This window comes from Pagrus pagrus (genome assembly GCF_965226575.1).
Source record: "Pagrus pagrus genome assembly, chromosome: 23".
Taxonomy (NCBI): domain Eukaryota; kingdom Metazoa; phylum Chordata; class Actinopteri; order Spariformes; family Sparidae; genus Pagrus; species Pagrus pagrus.
This window is the reverse complement of record NC_140205.1, coordinates 14,660,712-14,680,217: the sequence shown is the minus strand read 5'-3', so window position 1 is coordinate 14,680,217 and position 19,506 is coordinate 14,660,712. Positions and strand designations below refer to the sequence as shown.

The 19,506-nt window shown below is 41.4% G+C and overlaps 1 protein-coding gene across 6 annotated transcripts in view; it reads right to left on the bottom strand.

Annotated features, from left to right (window-relative positions):
* LOC311252866 (uncharacterized protein) overlaps positions 1-19,506 on the bottom strand; it is a 146,231-nt gene that overhangs the window by 79,511 nt on the left and 47,214 nt on the right. For all 6 annotated transcript variants that reach the window (XR_014621588.1, XR_014621589.1, XR_014621590.1 and 3 more), the window contains exon 2: positions 13,652-13,787. Coding sequence is in view for 2 of the 6 variants with exons in the window: in XM_084346471.1 (XP_084202597.1) it covers positions 13,652-13,664 (13 nt within the window). In the remaining 4 variants the exon portion in view is untranslated. The remainder of the gene's footprint in view (positions 1-13,651; positions 13,788-19,506) is intronic.

The following is a 19,506-nucleotide window of genomic DNA, read 5'->3' as shown; positions in this document are numbered from 1 at the left end:
ACAGGGCAACATGGCCGCGGTCTGAAATACGAGCTGACGAGGACGGGAGAGATGAAAAGCTCGGAGGGGGAAGAGAAAAGGCTTGGCGCTCAACATGTGGCGAGCTGAAAAATGAAAAAGTGAGTGGCACAACAGCGTGAACCCAGAGGAAGTTATGGGAGCGGCAAGGCAGATCAGTGGCTTTCCCCCCGTGGCAGATTACACAGAATACACACAATGAGAGACAGGAATATGGCAGCCGCTCACTTTTTCTCCCCTAATTATCAGACGCCATATTGGCTCTCTTCAGGAAGAGAGGAGGTAATTTTGTTTCTGAGTCCTTTTGGGAAATTAATTCATTTTACTAAAGTGACTTGGTAATTACAGTGACATCAAGGTTAATTGCCAAATCTGTATTGCTTTGGTGCTGTCAACGTCAAAGAAATCTGTTCTCTAAACACTCACCAGTAGACAACAGACCACACATGCACACACATGCACACACAAACACACACGCACGCACTCCCTCCCGACTTGGGTTGTGTGTGCTTTTTGTCTGAACAAAAGCCTCCAGTCGTGCACAAGCAAACACACATACACAAAAACACACCATTACGAAGGCTTTAAAGATGCTAGTGCTTCATGACTGGAAGGAAACGGTAAACAAAGCAAAAGGTCAAAAGACTGAAAAACACCACAGAGAAAGAGAGAGGGCAACAAATAAGCTCGCCGATACCCATTTTTAGAAATGTACAGGGCCACAAAAGTGATGACCCAAAAAAGGCATTCGCTTTAGTAATGAAGTCTTTAATCAGCTGATGACAATCCGCTCTTCCTCTGATGATCGGCTTTTATCCGCGGCTTACTGTTCGCCGAGGTTGGCCGTGAATTCACACGGAAAAGTTTTTGTAGCGAAAAACAAGGCAAAGTCACGAGGGTGAAAAACTTGGTAATCATTATTACGAAACAGAACGCATTCGATCTCCGGGGACCGAATCAACAATAAAAAGACATCGTCCTCATTAACGGATCAGAATAAGGTGCCAGCTGCGGTTGTTATGAAATATGTTTATTGAAAAAGTTGTGTGCGAGTACAGCATGCTCCACAAATATAACTGCTGATTTGCAATCCTCCTTCTTACCCTTTTATCCTTGAATAATTTGAATTCAATTATTTTTGCCTAATGTTGGTGCCCCTGTGCTGCTGCACCCTAATCAACGTACACTTTGATGTCTTCTTTAATGTGCAGGGTTTTTTTGGTTCGTTTCTTCCCCCACGCCGGTCGGACAGTTTCCTCTAGACAATATTGCCCGTTCTGACATCAGTGGATAAATAAGGGATGCAACAAAAGTAAAAACAAAAAGATTGCTTTTAAAGTCCATTTCCTCTCTCCTGTGCACCAGAAAAACGCTGCACCGTGACTGGCACTCCCAACGCTTTCATGTCTGGCAAGACATCTGTATAAAAAAGGCAAAAGCATCAAATACAATTAAAGGTAATTCAACAATCCCTGACAACTTCCCAAACAACGTGTCTTGCCATGACATGATTTTTTAGGGACTCTTCAAAGAGCGTATCTCGAGCAGAGCACAAGAGCGGTGCCAAGAAATATCTTAAATGTGCTGAATTTAATGGAAACCCAGTGCATCCAAAATTTTTGATCCCAAAGCCAACATCCGTCCCACGTTACCACCGCACGTGTTTGTGCATATGCTTTTCTCCGACAACAGGTGCTGCATCAGCCAGACAGGATGTTCCTGGATGTTTTGGGGATCCCTCAGGCCTCAGTCTCCTGCTGCCTGGTGCAGCTGCCAACAAGCGGACTTACAAAAGAATACATTGACCAACCAAAGACACACAAGAATCTACTGTGTGCATTTGCGAAAAAAAGACAAAGACAGCAGTGCCATGAAAAATACGAGCGAACCAGAAGTAGTTCTAACAGTCCGTTTGTATAAATGTATCAAAGCTTTGTGTGCCACACAGACGATTTTACACCAGAAACACTTTTTTATAATAAACAGCGTCTGTGTTAGAACTGCTTTCCAACTCGCATGCTAACAGAGCTGCTCAGAGTCACATCTGGCAGGGATCGGGAGACTTCCCAACTGGATTCAACTTTGATATTTGACACACACAGTCACGACGCATTCATTATTAGTTGCTAAGTTGATAAAGTTTGGTGTGTATCATAATGTGTGTAGTTGTTTTAAGGCACCACTACCAACAGATCTTTAAACGTAATCTTTATTTACATATGGCTACACCTCCCGACGTCCCCAATGTCAAAATGATTGAATCTGATGTTGATGAAGGTTCAGTCATCCACGTCATGGTTATTTTAAGTGCTGTATCGTAGGCAACTGGACGTGTTTAAGTTTCTTGAAGACGTTTTACCTCCAGCACACGTCCAGCTGCCTAAGATGCCCCTCTCGATTTAATCTGATCTTTACCACACTACGAAAAATGAAAAAAAGGATGACCTTCAAAAGGTGGGCAACCGTATGGACAGCCATCGTGGCAAGAATAATGACAGTTAAAATGGCAATACTCCAAATGTAATCGTCCCAGTTCAACCCACTGCGTAGTGCAAATCTGCACATTCAATAATTTCAATAAAATCCATTGTTTCATTTTTTTCTACATTGATGGTAATATCATAAAAATTAAGAGATTGTTTATTGGATGCGGAATCAGTACAAAGCCCAAAACAACTTGTTTGCCATTGTTATAGTATTCTGAATTTCCCATTAGCAGTTCCTGTTTGCAGTTTACCCATTGTTGCACATCACTGGATTACTTTGATACTGAAGAAAAAAGTTAAGTTTAAAGTTATTGTTGTCGCTGTTTTTACAAATGAGACAACACGCTCGACTCATCTATATAACTTAAACACGGGGGGCTGAATCCCTCTTGTAGTGAATGAGCAAAAAGAAAAATCAAGGACAGCACTCCCATTAAACTGTTTATTGTTTATTCTATTCTCGCCACAGAGACGTTTTGGGCAAGATGCTTTTCTTCAGTGTGTGTTTCTGGCAAATTCAGTCGGTGTGGCAAGAATAGAACAAACAGTTTAATGGGAGTGCTGTCCTTGATTTTTCTTTGTCTTGTCATTGTTTTTCTATGACTTCATCCTGAAGTATGGCACTGGGAATGAACAACTTCATAATGTAACTCAAAATCTAATCACTTTGATTCTGTTGTTTACATTTTTTTATCTGAATTGTTTTGCCTGTCCTCATCAGAAAAACAACCATACAAGTCGAGCTCGTTACGACCCACGTTGACTTTTTTTGTCAGGCGGCTGTAGTAGTTATCACAGCTCCAGAGGAGCAAGTGAAGAGAAGTGAGGTCAAGAGTAGAAAAGGCAGTCAGACAAGCGCAGGGCTTTCAATCGGGAGACGGTTGAACTTGTTTGTGTCCAGAGCCAGTGAGTTCTTCAACTTAGTAAACAAAGTAATGTCACGTACATAATGTAACGTTAGTTACTCAGGTAACGTAGGTAGGTTTGTAACGGAAGTTGCAGATGTGACATAGTGATTTTAACCCACACCACAATGTTGTCCTAAAAAAAGTATTTTTCTCACCCTAACCCTAACAAAACCATGACCGTACAATGAAGGTCCAGTACTTGTGTCATGTTTTTGGGAATGGTCCTTAATAATAATACTACAATAATAAAACAGAATATTGATGTTGACAACGTACCATCATGATACAGCACAATATTTCACACTGTCTCATATTAGCCCAGACATAGGGCAAATTTGCAATAAATCTGTCAAACATCGGTGCCTTGCTTTAGTGTTTCAACACTTTACATGATTACACTGTATTCCCTTTATTTAAGCAAAGCTATCCTCTGTGTTTATATTCACACTTATGTTATAACATGGAAATATAGGGCACTATCACAGGCAATAAAGATGGTGATGTATTATCTCGTTATCACTAACAGATCCATAATATATACAGTTATCATGTAGATTTATATTGAGCCCTTTAAATAAATGATCGGTTGTTTCTTACAATACTTAACCCAGGAGTTCACAGCGCTTGTGTAACTCTCAGCCAATCAGAAATCAGCTCAAGGCCAGTTGATCCGTGATCAATGATGGGTCTTGATTTGCTCATTAGGCCCAGATGTGAAGTCTAATTAGGCTCACCAGTCTCAATTGGTGTTGTATCGAAACACACACACAAACACACACACACACACACACACACACACACACACACACACACACACACACGCACACGCACGCACACACAAACAGCCCAGCCCCCCAGCCACCCCCGGACAACCTGAGCTTCCGGAGTGATCAATGTCTCTGTCATCCAGGGCTGTGTCCAGGGCGCCAGGCAGGGCCGGTGAGCCGCTGCGGCCAGGCTCGGGGCTGACATTAGCGGACGCGGGGTGAGTGATGTCAGCCTGCTGCTCCCGGGGGGCGGCAGAGGCAGGGGATCTGGCTCGGCCCAAAGCAGTGGGCTCGGAGAAAGGTCACTGCTCAGCCTGGTGTGATTAATAAGACAAGAAGCTGAGTGTCCCCAATGCCATTATCAATATCCGTGGCCACCAGCCGCCCAAACTGCATATGCAGTAGCAAAAAAAAAAAAAAAAAAACAGAAACGCAGACGCAACGATTTGGATAGTTAAGTCTCACTGGCGCGCGTTGGTTTTGGTCCCATTTGCTCGTTAATGCAAGAGGTCAGCTATCAATTAGATCATATTTATTCACAACAACAGCTCTGACTCAACCTGATTCTGGTAATGACTCACAGCGAACAAATCCGAGAGGTGAAAGTCTGGGACTAAAATGTCAGCGCAGCCTCGGCGACAAACATGACATTTAAACAGACATCTGTTTCGCTGCTCCGTTTCCCCACCAACCAAAAATATTTATCCTTACCACCGTTATCCCATGTAAATCAGGGGGATGAAAAAAACAAAATTCCCACTTGTATCGGAGAGACTGCAAGCCATTAAAGGGGCACTGTGTAGTTTTGGACTTGTAGCTTTTTGGAATAATGAGGTAATTAAACAAACTCAAGAATAGTCATTTTTCCCATAACTGAATAAACAAGCTGTTCTCAGAGGAAAATAAGGTCTCCAGAACACTGTGGCAGGGTCCGCCACTTATAAACAAGTAAAACAGTATGAAATTGTGTTGTCCTTTAAGATCAGTTTGTTTATTCGGTTTATTAAGTCGTGAAAACAAAGACAGTTTGTGCATTTAGTTTGTTTAGACATAAAAAATCAGTCTTTGAAGATCTTTCTCTAAAATTTCTTCACCAAAACTACATACTGCTCCTTTAAAGTAGCTCTGAATCCTTATTTCCATGCAGCATAGTCGAAACAAACTGATTTGGACATCAAAGCATGCAAAAGAAGTTTATAAAGATGCCAGAACGAGCGTTTGATTTCACTCCCATCCATCCGTTCCTCCTCTCCTCTGGTATTAGCTTTTCGTTAAACCCATCAGCACCAACCAACAAGCAAATCTCGCTTCCTTAAATCAATTAGCCTCTGCATGTTGAGTGTAACTAATAGCCCTGCTGAATCCCAGATTAAATATGCTAGATACAAGCCGAGTATGAAGCGGGATAGTTAAGATAATTAAGAGTGATAAATCCTTGAGAGGGGGAGGAAGAGGAGGGGGAGGAGGAGGGGGGAGAATGCGAGAGCCAAGTGTAAGTGAGAAGAGGAAAGACAGCTTGAGAAAAAGGCAGGAGGTCAAGATGGGACGGTTTAATGGGATGAGAGGCCAAAAGAGCAAGAAAAAGAGGAAGAGGGAAATAAAAACGATGTGTGAATGTGGCTGGAGAGCCAGTGATGGAGCGGGAGTTGTTTTCAGCCTCGCCTCGAGCGGCCCAGATGGCAAGGGCTCGTCTTCGTCTAGCCCTCGGTGCATTTGGCAGCAGCTACTCTTCACTGCTGGCTACTGTACATCTCGTTCCGTCTCTTTCCTCCCCTCACTCTCTCGCGTCGGAAGGCTGCATTAGCGCTGGCCGTGAAAGATTACCCCACATTTTCACACTCCACAAAGTCTTCTGTTTTAACACTCTGACCTCTGTCTCACACTGCTCCTGCATCCAGATGTACTGTACAGTACAGCACACTGCGCTGATGTCTCCTTCAGTGCTTTTCTGTTCCACTGTGATGCAAATCAACCCTTTTTATTTATAGATACGTTCATGCACTGGAAGTCGCAGAAAGCATCTCTCAAAAACGTATGTCTCCGAAGCCTTGAGACAATATGCCGAGTGCTTGAAACACTCAGAAGTGTTTCCTTAAGTGAAGTGAAGTGAATTTTTAACAGCAGGGAAAGTAAGATATACTTTCCCGAGCTCTTTCTCTGCCTCCCTGTGTTAAATGCTCTGCTCTCTCTTATTATGCCAAATATATGTCATGAAAAAAAGCATTTTTGTATTTATTTTCTTTTCTGATAAAATATTCATTCAATCCTGCACTCAGGCGTACACATACATTTATCTGATGACACTTTGTGCATTTGCAAATTCATATTAATTTCCTAATATGAAGTTTCTTGCAGAGAACCATGTAATTTGGCACTAATTATAGGTACAATGGAGACAGTGATCAACTGTTACAACTCCAATCAGTTAATTCCAATTTAATGCTAGCTTAGTGAGAGTCTTTGAGTCAGTGGAGAGATCAGCTGAACAGGCAAGATAAAAAAAAAAAAAAAAAAGGTGCAATTTGTCTGCAACATACAATTCAGCATCTACAAAGAACGAATATCCAACAAGGAAGTGACGAACTTCTGTGTCGTGCTGGAAGCTGGTTGTTTTGTTTATAATGGCGGACTCCATTTGTAAACTAACATTAGCTACTGGTGTTCCCTGAAGGGGAAGGTCTAATTTTTTCCCGTGACGTTATGATCCGCTCACATATAGCTAATGAGAAAGTGATTACTACATGTAAATTGCTACAAATTGTGACACAGAGCCTGTTTAAATTCATAATTGCAAGCTTTTTCTTGAGAAATTTAGAGTAAACATAGGGGAGTTATTGAGAAAAACTGAAATAATATAAATGATTTATAAAATCAATTGTGATTCGGCTAATCCCTATTCTTTTATTTATTTATTTAACCTTTAATTAACCAGGAACATTCACATTGAAATTCAAAATCCTGGCCGAGACAGCAGCATGATTAAGTTTCCCAAAAACGGAACAAACAACAAATTAAATTACATTTTCACGTTAAAAGGAACAAGCAACACAGTTAAAGCAATCAAACCAATGAATTTTATCATCTCGGCCTACTTATCAAATACTCAAGTACATACATACTGCAATTGACCCTTAGCTTGTTAGTTGTAGTAGCTAGCAAAGCCCTAACACGGGTCACGTCCTCTACAACTAAGATGGCAGCTAGCTAGCTTTAAAATGGCCGTGGCTCTAGAGACTCCATATCAAAGGTTAAATGTGTGTGTTTGAATGAGTCGGTAAAAACTTTAATATTTTCAGTTATATAATCGATGTAACCCTCCCACTTATAAAACATACTTAGCGCGCTCTGTTAGCTTGTCAGTTCCAGTAGTTTAGTGTGGGTCAGAGGGGTGAGTTTGGACATCACTTGGCAAAAACTTGGTCCTACACTTCCTCATGCGACAATGTGGGATTTGTGAAATGAGGGAAGTGTAGGTGGAGGCTAACAGTCACACAGCGGGTGGTAGCTACTAGCTAGCTTCGAATTGCTGTGGTGCCGCAGCAAATAAGCTAAGCTAGGCCATGTTGGACAATCAGATCCAAAGTTTGTTTCAAAGTCACAATACAAAGGCTGAACATATGCTAACTGGGACTTTAATGGTTGTAGTTATAAAGCAATCAACATGCTTTCTTTCAAAATCTCATTTCACAATATGAAATCATCGTTCATCTGAAATGTTAATCTGTTACTGATTATTTGTTTGAAGTATTAAATTGACTTAATGGCCAAGAGTGCCAGAAACAGATTGTATTACAGCTTCACGCACAGTTGGATTCATACGCCAGAACCTTATGAGGTCTGTCTTTCCCACCAGGCTAATAAAAACCCTCACGAGCTCTCCATCACTGTGAGGGATGCTTTATATTTTCCTCTGTCATCCCCGACAGAAGCAGGCCCCTGATTTAGAGCGAGCCACACAACAATGACTTTTATTAGGGAGGTAAATATTAGTGTAGGGAGGGCGAGATGCGTTGAGCGTGTGTAGGCAGTGCTGGGATCATCTGAGGGATGCTGAACTTCAGTCTGTTGTCACTTCCCAGAGTCTAATCAATTGTTCTCATCAATAGCTTTGTTCTGTTGGACTGTGTCCTCGATTTAATGAGATAACAGGGAATAAAGGCATACTCTGACTTTTACAACTTTAAAAACTTTTTGTAAGTCAAGTTTTTTGAAGAAACGCCCACACAGGCCCCGTGAGATTAATCTGTGGATATGTTAATGTAGAGGTGGACGGACACACACACAGATATTCCCACCGTGGCATTACAATAAAAAGCATATGCGCTCGCTGCACATTTCACATGGAGGTTTTGCAATATGTTGGATGCACTGGCAGCAGCTCGGTGGTGCTTTTGAAGCAGCGCAGCAGGGTATGAGAGGGGCTCTGTGGTTAAGCGGTGCATCATATTTTATAAGACATCTCCTCTCCTCTCATGGGTTTCCCTGGCGCGTGCCGTAGCCATCGCTTGTCGGCTGCAGAGCCTTGCAGCAAGACCACAAAGAGACAAGTAAAGCTAGAAAGTGCCACAGCAAACTGGAAATGATGAAAATGGCTCAAGGCCTTTTCAAGTGCTATCTGACATGACGTCGAAACAAGATGCTTTAATGGGACACTGTGTGGTTTTGCAGAGGGAAATCAAGTTTTAATATTTACAATATAAATGAGGTGATTATTCAAACTTTTTCCTGAATAAACAAGCTGTTCTCAGAGGAAAATAAGGTCCCCAGAACAGTGTTTGAAGCTAGAAAGGTGGCAGGGTCTGCCACATATAAACAAAGTAAAACAGTATGAAATGGTGTTGTCCTTTAAGGTCCGTTTGTTTATTCAGTCATGAAAACAAAGAGTTTGTTTATTTATCTTCTGATTAAAATGTCTTCCCCACTACATAGTGCTCCTTTAAATGAACGGAGGGACAAGGATTGTCATTAATATTTAGTATCTAACCTATATTCATCAGAACTACCACCCATCATCCATGCCTCAACGACTCCGCGTCGTGAAGGTGAGGGGTTTTCCAAATGACATCCTCAGGACCGACCCTCCCACTCGTTCTCCACAGCCGCACCAAATAAAGCATCATTTCCCTTTCGTAATGGCTGCCGTGACGGCTTCTAGATTAGCCGAGATAAATATGAAGACCGGCGGTTTTTACTACATGGCTCATTGGCGTGGCAGATGACAGTTATTACATGCTGCGGGTTAAGAGGAGGAATCCGTAGAAGAGAGCGCGGAGAGATGGCAAAAGGCAGATGGATGATAATGGCAGAGCAGATGTTTTTTTTTTAAAGAATGAAAAATAAACATTTGCTTAATGATTTCCGAACAGATTTTTGAATAAAAGAACAGCAGTAAGGAGGAAGAGGTGCGGGAACATACAATTTGTGTCATCTCCCTTGTTAAGAAATCACAATATTTCTGGATGCTTCCCATGCTGATGTTTCTCTTTTTAAGACGTACATCTAAAAATATACATTAATAAGAGACGGAGGAACGCTTCTGTGTATACAAAAATGAACCATAATTTGCAGTGACAAGACGTGTGTTTGAGAATTGACTGCATAACTTTGCTTTACCGACTGTGGAGAACAAACAAACACACAGGCTGCAGGGCTTTTTATCATTAAGATCGGGTGAATCACTGGGATACATTTCAATCAGGGGAGGTGACGAGAGTGTGAAGCTATACTGTGGACAGCCACAATCTTTATGCCTGACATGACTAACAGCAGGAGTTTGGTATACGTTTTTTTTTTTTTTTGCAAAGCAGCATGAAGCTTAAATTGTAAACACAGGCTCTTTTATGTATGTTCTCTCATAGGAAAGCGACTCTGACCTTGGCATTCTGGATTTGACTGTTATCTCGGAAGTGGCTGCAACTGCGGTGCCCCAATCAGGTGTGTCTCTGCTTTGACAACAGTATCTTAAAAATTTTAATAAAAGATAAATACATTTTTAAAATTTACACCTCCATGGTGTAATTTATGTTAGTTAATGGGTCCTTGACATGAAAAAAATCGAGAACAACTGAATTAAGCGTCACGTTACCTACCTGTAGCTTCATATTTAGTGTAGGGCCAACTTAGTTTAGCATAAAAGCTTACAGCTGGTGGCAATAACTAGCTAGGCTCTGTCTAAAGATAAATATAATTACGTATATATAACAATTAAGCTAACTAGCCTATCTCTTGGTTGTACAGCCAGCAGCCGATTAGCTTAATTTAGCATTCAAGGTTAGAGCAAGTAACTCACCTGGCTCTGTCGAAAGGATAATAACTAGATATAATATGCTATTTAGCGAGCTTTAGAGGAGCTAGTGTGCTGTTTTTCTTTAACTTCTGAACAGAGCCAGGCTAGCTGTTTCCCTTTGCTTCCAGTCTATAAGCTAAGCTGAGCTAACCAGCACATTTCCTGGCAGTAACGCCATATTGTGAATACAGACATGTACAATACAAGTGGTATTGGTTTTGATATTTCCTTAAATATATAGTTATCTTAAAGAAAAACAAGAACTCGACCACTGTGAAATTAGCTAAAAACGCAAATGAGATCATTTAAGCCTACTGTGAAAATCACAAAGACTAAGAGACAACAACTAGGATAGGACAGACACAAGAAGAAACAGCAGCTTGAACTGTATCTAAAGATGTGGACAGGTATAATGGGTATAGTTCTCCGCATAACACAGGGCAGCTTATCAGCTTCCAGGGAGGAGGTGGACACCACATGATGTGTTATTGTGCGTGTTCGGGTTGATGCCAGTTCAGGTGTGCTGTGAGTTTCATGGCCTGTCCACAGGCAGTCTGCTCAAACACTACCTGAAAACAGAAGGCTTCTGCCGGCACCCGTGGTCTTTCTAGCGGTGTGGACAAAACATAAAACATTCTACTGGTGGGAGCTGCTCGTTTTCTAAACCAGTCAGCGATCCCTTCATAGGATCTGATCTTTTGTTGACAGGCAAGCAATATTTATAGTTTCACCCAGAACGCTCTGAGACAACACAAGATGTTACAGCCGCGGTGCGTTTGAGAGTACAGATTCTCTCTACCTGTGAGCTCGCAACTTGTTTGTGTCTAACCTAACAAGATCTGTACACGGCTCCCTGCTCCGTGGCTGTTTTTGCGGATTAGAGCTGACTGCAAATTCTTTGTTGGTGTTCAATTGAAATTCACCTCATTTGCACTAAACTTTATCAGAACAAGTATTAAAAATGTGCTGCTTAAAAAAACTGAAAGCAGACAAACATAAAAAAACAGGGGGAAGAAGAAAAGAAACCCGAACAATATAAAAAGTAAGAGTGAGCAGTGAAATCACTTTCTGGTTTTCGCTAAACGAATTTGAGGATTTATTTATAAAGCGGCCGGGATTTTATAACTTGACCTCGGAGTATGAACAGCTTCCTCTCAAGTGTACTAATACATTTTTTTTTTTTAAAAAGAGTGAATCTTTTTATAGCTCTTTATCTTGCACCTCTGTGAAGCTTTCCCAACAGCAGTTTTAACAAGCCACCAAGTCAGGTTTCCTCTCTGCTTCCCAGCTTACTCTGAAAAGTAATTGGGGATAATGAGCTGTAATCCATTTAAAGCCTGAGCACACTTGTCCAAAAACATGTAATACACTACTTGCACGGTCCCCTGACAGGTACTGCATGGGCCTGTACCTCTGGGCCTGTACGACAAAGATGCCAAGAAATACGGTGCGACTGTGCCAAAAAAAATTGAGGATAGTCATTTTTGGAGGATGCGGGGAGTGAAAGTGACTTCAGAATCTTTTAAATGATTTTGAAACATTAAAAACTTCTGAAATTATGCAACATTTCTCCACTTTGTTGCCATGCTACAGCTCAAATCACTCACGCGCCATACGTCGACACACTCGCCTGCTGTATTCTTTGTCACCCCCTGCAAAGTGTTGCAAAGCTGCAAGTCTGTTCACTCAATGCAACAATCAGAAATGACCTTAATGTTGACAACAAGGACACCAGCAATGGATTACTTGTCAATTTGACTGCATAACAGAATCATGGAGTTGGAAGATGAATTACCCTGCAAACCAGGCAAGACAAGTGGTGTGTGTGTTCATTTAAACCCGATTTATGTATTTAACGGCTTACGACGGGGTGTACGTGACAGAGTGCCACCAGGCGCTTAATTCAGATGTATTACAGCTAACGCAGAGCGCTTCTGACTGACAGGCAAAACATAACGCGTGGAAACAATTATTCATGAGCTCTGTAGAGTTCTGCGTTCGGTGACCACTCAGTTTGATGATAAATGCTTCGTTTTTTAGCTCAAATTAATTTCCTTCCGCGAACGTTTATTCGTGAATGTGTGCAGTGGTGGTAAGCTACCGGTCCTTTTCTTTGACAAGTGCCCTCAGTGCTATTATCATTGTTGTCAACAATGCTGCCGCTGTTACTGATTTAATCATAGGCTGTCAATGTGTCCGCGCCGCTGGAAGCTTTGTGTTCCACGTTGATCGTTAAGTGTTGCGGACCGTCTGCACAAAAGGAAGGCCACTCTTGATCAATATGTCAACAACGATGACAGGCTCGTCCCTGAGAAACGTCTGCAGTGTTTGGCTTCATTAATACATTTATGCGTGGCAGAAATTATGCTTCAAAAATGTGCTTATCTCTGTATGTCTGTGTATGCTTGATTTTGTGTCATGTGTGCAAGGGTGAGGCCAGAAGTGTGGCACAGGCCTCCCCTGAGATTTGACTGGCCCCTGTTGATGCCGCTGCCTACAGCAGACAGTGGCAGGTAGTTGGATTTTTAGTATCGTGGTTGGATCACTGAGCCGGCCTACAGGGGAACAGACCCAGGTACCCTGGACCAGTGTGTCTGTATGACATGTTGTGTTGCGTCAAAAAAATAAATACAAAATGACCACAAAGAGATCAAAACCAACTACAGAGAAACAAAATGACCACAAACAGACACAAAAAACTACAAAGAGATCAAAATGACCACAAAGAGGCACAACAAACCAGGAAAGAGTTTTTTTAAAAATGCCCACAAAGAGAGGCTAAATTACAAAAGGACATAAATCGACCACAAACAAACAAAGAAACAAAAAAACTACAAGGAGATAAGAATTACCACAAAGAGGGGCAAAACGACCACATAGACACAAAATGGCCACAGAGAGATCAAAAACTACCAAGAAGAGATAAAGTGGTCACAAAGAGAGGCTAAATGACCACAAAGACAAATAAAGACAAAGAAATCACAACGACTTCAGAGAGACAAAAACACCCACAGGTTGAACTGTGCGTCTGTCTCGCCCTCCCATTCAGAGGTCTATAAACCCACACATGTATGTAAATGTGCCTTAATATGTGCACACACGTCTGGATTTTGTCATGTTTGTGTGTCTGCGTGGCCCTCACTATTTTCCGCATGGCCACTTATCAGTTTAATATGCTCCACTCACCTCTTGAATTCATCCCTCGGCCTGTCACTTCATTCCCGGTGGTTGCGGCACGGAGCCCTTGACACCACGATCCTCGGCTCCACGCCGCCTTGTTATGTGATATCTCTCTTCCGCCTTACGCCTGATCTTCTGGAACCTTCATCAAGCAGAGAGAAAGAAATGCACAAACAAAAACAACGTCATTAAACTCTGAAATTCTTTATTCATTTGAGCGTTCAGGCTCCACGCATCACATCTATTTAGAGCAGGCAAATTGATTCAATTTGCCGTGTTTGCATCACGCTTAATTCAGCGGCCTTTCGCTGAGCTGTAAAACACGTGCCGTCTGGGAGATGGTTTTATTTGTACTTTTTTTTGCACTTTAAATGTGTCTTCCTATGAAATCTCATTTATTAATATAATGAACAGACAAAGGCAGAGGGGGAAAAAAGCTATAGATTAGGTTGTCAAATAGCTACAGCACTGATTTGTCTGATATTAAGATTGTTTAAGCTAAACAGAAGATTTATCTCTCAGAAAATTAACAACAGTCACACACAAATATGTACGATGAGGAACCATTGAAAACCATTTAGCAGCTATGAGACAGTCAACCATACAGCCTGACTACCAATTAGACAGAACCAGAGCGGTGCGAAAACTAATCAGAGACGTCTTTTTGTACATTTTGAGTTGCGACATTGTGTTAAGTTGTTTCGACATATATGAATGAAGCACTGTTGCTTCCAAATTAATGCAAAAGCAGACATTACTGGTGTAAATACCTGATTGACTGGAGTCACTGAATTCTTGACCCGACCTGTTGCACTGTGCAAACCTTTATGCCTGGGTCTGGACTATGGTATTTTCCAAAAATGCCAAATATTTCCAAGTTACAGCTTCAAAAGTGTGAGTTGGGTTTTTTAAACTTGGGTTTTTGGAGAATACGATGAGGATCAACTGCCACATGTGAATCCATGGTATGTCACATTCATGACCTTATTTGAAAGTAGGTTTACGTCAGATGTGCATTGTGTTGTTTTTCTTTTCCATTTTATGCAACACACTGCCGTCTCACCTATGAAAAAACTCTCAATTCAATTCAACTGTGAACTGGATTGCCTGCCACCAAACGCACTTTGCTTTAGCTAGTTGTCACACTTTGATTTATCATCATCTCTTGAGCCCTGCTCACACTGGAAAGTGGCTCAATTGACTAAATTCACACAGCGGCCATTTTTACTCCGACATCACATTGAACTGTGGTACTGTGGCAATAAATAGTAAAGATCCAGGGGGAAATCGGCCCATTTTTCAAGGTAAAACGACACATATGATGAGCCATTATCTTCTGTTAGACAGCAGCTAACGTTAGCATTCAACCACTTTCTAGCTAACATTTCTTTAAGACTGGAAGTAACGGTAATGTTGACTAGGAAGTGGTTGAATGCTAACGTTAGCTAATGGGTTGTCAAATATGTAGTTTTACCTCAAAATATGGCCCAATTTACCTCTAGACTTTCATTGTCCAATAACTTCTCAGTTGCTCGACAGGTAAGTCATGAAATTATAACAATTTGTCAGTTCCCTACGTTTGTACGACCTGCTACACAGCAGCATAACATTATCCCAGCATTCAAGCTTCCCACCCTGAGCACGTCATCTGAAGAAAATGGCCGCCGTGTGAATAGGGTCAATGAAATGTAGTTGCGTGTAATTGTATATTTGGGTCTAGAAGCTTTGGTGGCTACTTGTAGTGACTCCTTGCAAGGCTAGTCAATAGCTGAAAAGCTGACCCCCAACATGCTAGCCAGCTAGCTAGTTAGTACTAACACACGGTAGTTGCAACAGCACTCCTTTTTCTATTTTCTCCTTAAAGTGTGGTTTATCTTCTCCTGGTCTTTTATTCTCTTTACTAGAAATGAGAAAAAAGCTCTCCGAGCTAACAAACTTGCTAACTGACAGGTATCGCCCTGCTAGAAAACTCATTAGCTCGGTTGCTAATATACCACTGACAGCTGTCTGCAAAGCATTCCCTTCCGAAGAAACAAAAGCGGATGGTGCAAATGCTGCTAATGAGAGAGGAAGCTGCCTCTATTTTGAACTCTTCAACCTCTCAAAGGTCAGCGCTGTCAAGACGGCTTCTTCCTGGTCCTGAAAAATCTCTGCACACTTAATCAATTAATCTTTCCATTAAATTTTACAAGCTTTAAATAGTGCCAGATGTTTACTCAGATGTAACTCTGAGTAAACATGCAGGGCAACAGTATATCAATGAACGCTAAATTTTTATCTCTTAGAATATCAGAACCCAAATGACCAATTTCCCATAAAGAATCCACCAAAGTACCTAAAGCAAGGCTAAATCAATAGCATGTACAGGTTAATAGCAGTCGTGTTTTTGTAAGCTCGCACATCAACTATTAATTAGCTGGTGATTAGAGTCAGCTGGCAAGAATGATTCACAGCCTGAGGAGGCTATTGTCCTTGTGCTCCGCCAGGATAAATCAGCCAGTATTAAAGAGGCAGATAAAGGTTCTCTCTCAACATGTATCTGTGTGTCCTTTATGGAAGCGAAATCACAAAACAATAGAACAAAAGGATGCAGAATTAGCATTTACATCTGCACAAAGGCTATAGAGTACACACCTGCAACTGCAAGCACTTCATTTCTGAAGTTTTGTTTTGAAGACAACTTGGGACAGAATGTTTTTTTACACAAGGACACGACAAGCGTGGACATGGCATTGATTTCCACATCATCCAAAGAGACTGAGGCAGGAATAAGTATGTAAGAATAGGGAAAAACAGAGGGTGGAAATCATGTCGGCGGCTGCTTTGATAAATCGACTCAAAGAGCTTTGGACGTGAATAAATGAGAAAAAGAGATGTTTGCTAAATTTCAGAGTCCAATTCTTGTGCGGGTGCCAACGACATGGCCACTACACACCCACCACAAGGCAGCAGGCACGTTTGATTGGTCCCTTTCCGTCCTCTGCGCTCCAATTCTTCCCTCACATATAGTCTAAATGAATCCCCTGCAGCTCAGAGACAAATTCTTCTTTTTTGTGTGTCTGGGATATTGTTTTCACTCTCTGGCATTCATGTTTCAACAAAGGATAATTGGAATGCACACCTTCGTGTTCAAGATCTGAAAGTGGAGAAAAACTGAGAGGATATTGGATTGCATTTCGAGTGTTTATAGTGTCTGGTTCTTGTGTGTTTGTGTGGTTCGGTGTTGGTTGATTACAAAGGGGTTCGTTTTTTAAATTATTTTATTATTCTCCTATATTGAAATTTCTTCGGAAGTTAAGTCCGCTGACGTATTAATCTTTAAAATGAGGGCCTGAAAAAATGGAAGAAAAAAATGAACTTGTTAAAGTGTGTATTTCGAGGATAAAAGCCTCAGATAGAAAATAAGAAAATAATGCTGTCTTTTAAATCAATCTGCGCTCCCAGAAGGTCTCAAACTCTAAAGCAACGTCTACCCCAAATAAACATCAGCGCAAAGACTGCTCAGACATAAAAGGAGATGAAAAGAGGACATATGTCAAATACAAATCATGTTTCTGGCTTTGGAAAACAGAGTGCAGTGTAAATAGATCAGGGACCCCTCAAAAGCAATTACCGCTCTGATTCCCACAGAGAAAAACAGGTGTCAAAAGATCCAAACCTCAGAGGTCAGATTTCATATTCTCTCTGTTGTTTTGAGACAAGTTTGAAATAGATAAATGCTCATGAGCTCTTTGTTTTGTTTTGTACCAACACTGAAGTGATGTTAAAATATAAGCAATTTGACTTTGAGTGAAAATACAGTTTCAACACTCCGACATGCTGACTTTGTATCCGAATAAAGCAACACACACACACACACACACACACACAGTGCTGCTTCTGTCACGGTGCACAGAATGGGACACAAATGCAGGCCAAGGCCAAACAACAACTGAACAAGGAGTGAGCTTTTAATAACAAAAAAGCTGAAAACCAAGAAATGTTTTTTTTTTTTAATAGAAAAAAAAATAAAACCGGAAAGCTAAACAAAGTTCAAACCAAGAAAGGCAAAGCACAAATCAAAAAGGCAGAGTAAAAAAAACAGGAAAAACACGAGGATTAAAAACCAGAAACAAACCATGGCAGAAGGGACACTGGCTGTGTCTCAATTCAGGGGCTGCAGCCCACGAAGGGCGCATTTGAAGGCCAATTACGTCACAACGCCACGCGAAGGCTGTCCCAATTGGAAGGCTCCTTCAAACGCAGCCCACAAATGCAGCCTGCCCTTCCCTCTTTTCGGAGGACGCACCGCAACTATCCTTCACGGCCTCCCATATCCCAAGATCCTTTGCGCACCGCTGCTCAGTGCCGATTATTTGGCCGAAATACGGCCAAATAATACAAGAAAGAAAGTCCTGCTCATGCCCTTACACTTACGTCATAATCGTGACGTAAGTGTAAGGGCATGAACATCTAGTGGCCAACCAAGAAATACTCCGACGGCTAGACCGTCCCATTTAACAACGGTGGACGAGGCCTTCGTGGGCCGCAAAGGCCGCGTCCTTGAAGGCTGCAGCCCCTGAATTGAGATACAGCCAGTGACTATGTACACGAGGGCTGATCAGCTAACAGGACACGGGTGAGCACAGAAAAAAGGCGGGGACTCACACAAAAGGGAGGAAATGAAAAGCAAAACATGTCACATGAGGGCGGGACGTCAAAATAAAACAGGAAATAACAGAACCACAAACTCAAAACACGACGGCTGCGATGGGGCCGAACGAGCAAAGTATCACCTCACACACATTCAACATAAAATATGTCTCAACACTTAAAGACACTAGAGCTGCCACTGATGATTAATGACGACTAATCTGTGGATTATTTTCTAGATTCATTGATTAGTCTGGTCTGTAAAATGTCAGAAAATGTTGAAAATGATGGCCCGAGATGTAAAACTCATGGGAGGTTTTCTCCACTGATGATCGTGTATCTACTTTGGTTTTCCTAAAAATCTTAGTTTAAAGCAACATTATGTAATTTTTCCCCTTGAAATACGGCCAAATAATACAGAAAGAAGGTAAAGAGCGACGCTGCTTGGCTACAGTGAGTGCACGGACATTAATAGAGGGTAAAAACAATAAAGCGTTTGATGAAATTTAGAGCTCCAACAGTTAATGCGTCCATCCCCGTCCACGCTGTTGTCTGTCCTGACAGTTCTTGTCTCAGCATGCAGGTAAATCCCAGCAGGCAAAATCCATTCTAACCGTGCTGTGTTCATTTGCCGTGCCTCTGCTGCCTCACTTGAGTGACAAGCTAACGTTACAGGTAGTTGCTTCTTTTTTTTTTTACAGTTAGTTAGCAAACAGACGGTGTGATTTTGAAATGCCCCCCTGCTGGAGTACAAGGCACAGCCTGGTGCGCCTTTGAATTCTATTTTCTTTGCCCCCCTCTGTATTCAACAGTTGTTTGAATTTTAAATTAAAAAAAATAGCAGCCCTAATATAACACAAAACTTTTCAGGAAATAAAAACAACACTGTTTTAAGTTTTGGAGGAGGAGGAGGATTGTCTTAATCCAAAATGATTAAAGGGGCACTGAAGAATTTCAAACTCAGAATTTTAATATTAGCAATATCAACAAGGTAATAATACAGACTCAGAAATATTAATTTTTTACTTAACTGAATAAACAAGCTGTTCTCAGAGGAAGATAAGATCCCCAGAACTCTGAACACCTGAAGCTAGAAAGGTGGCAGGGTCTGCCAAACATAAACAAAGTAAAACAATATGAAGTTGTGTTGTCCTTTAAGGTCAGTTTGTTTATTCAGTCATGAAAACAAAGAGTTTGTTTAGGCATAAAAAATCAGTCAAAGAAGATCT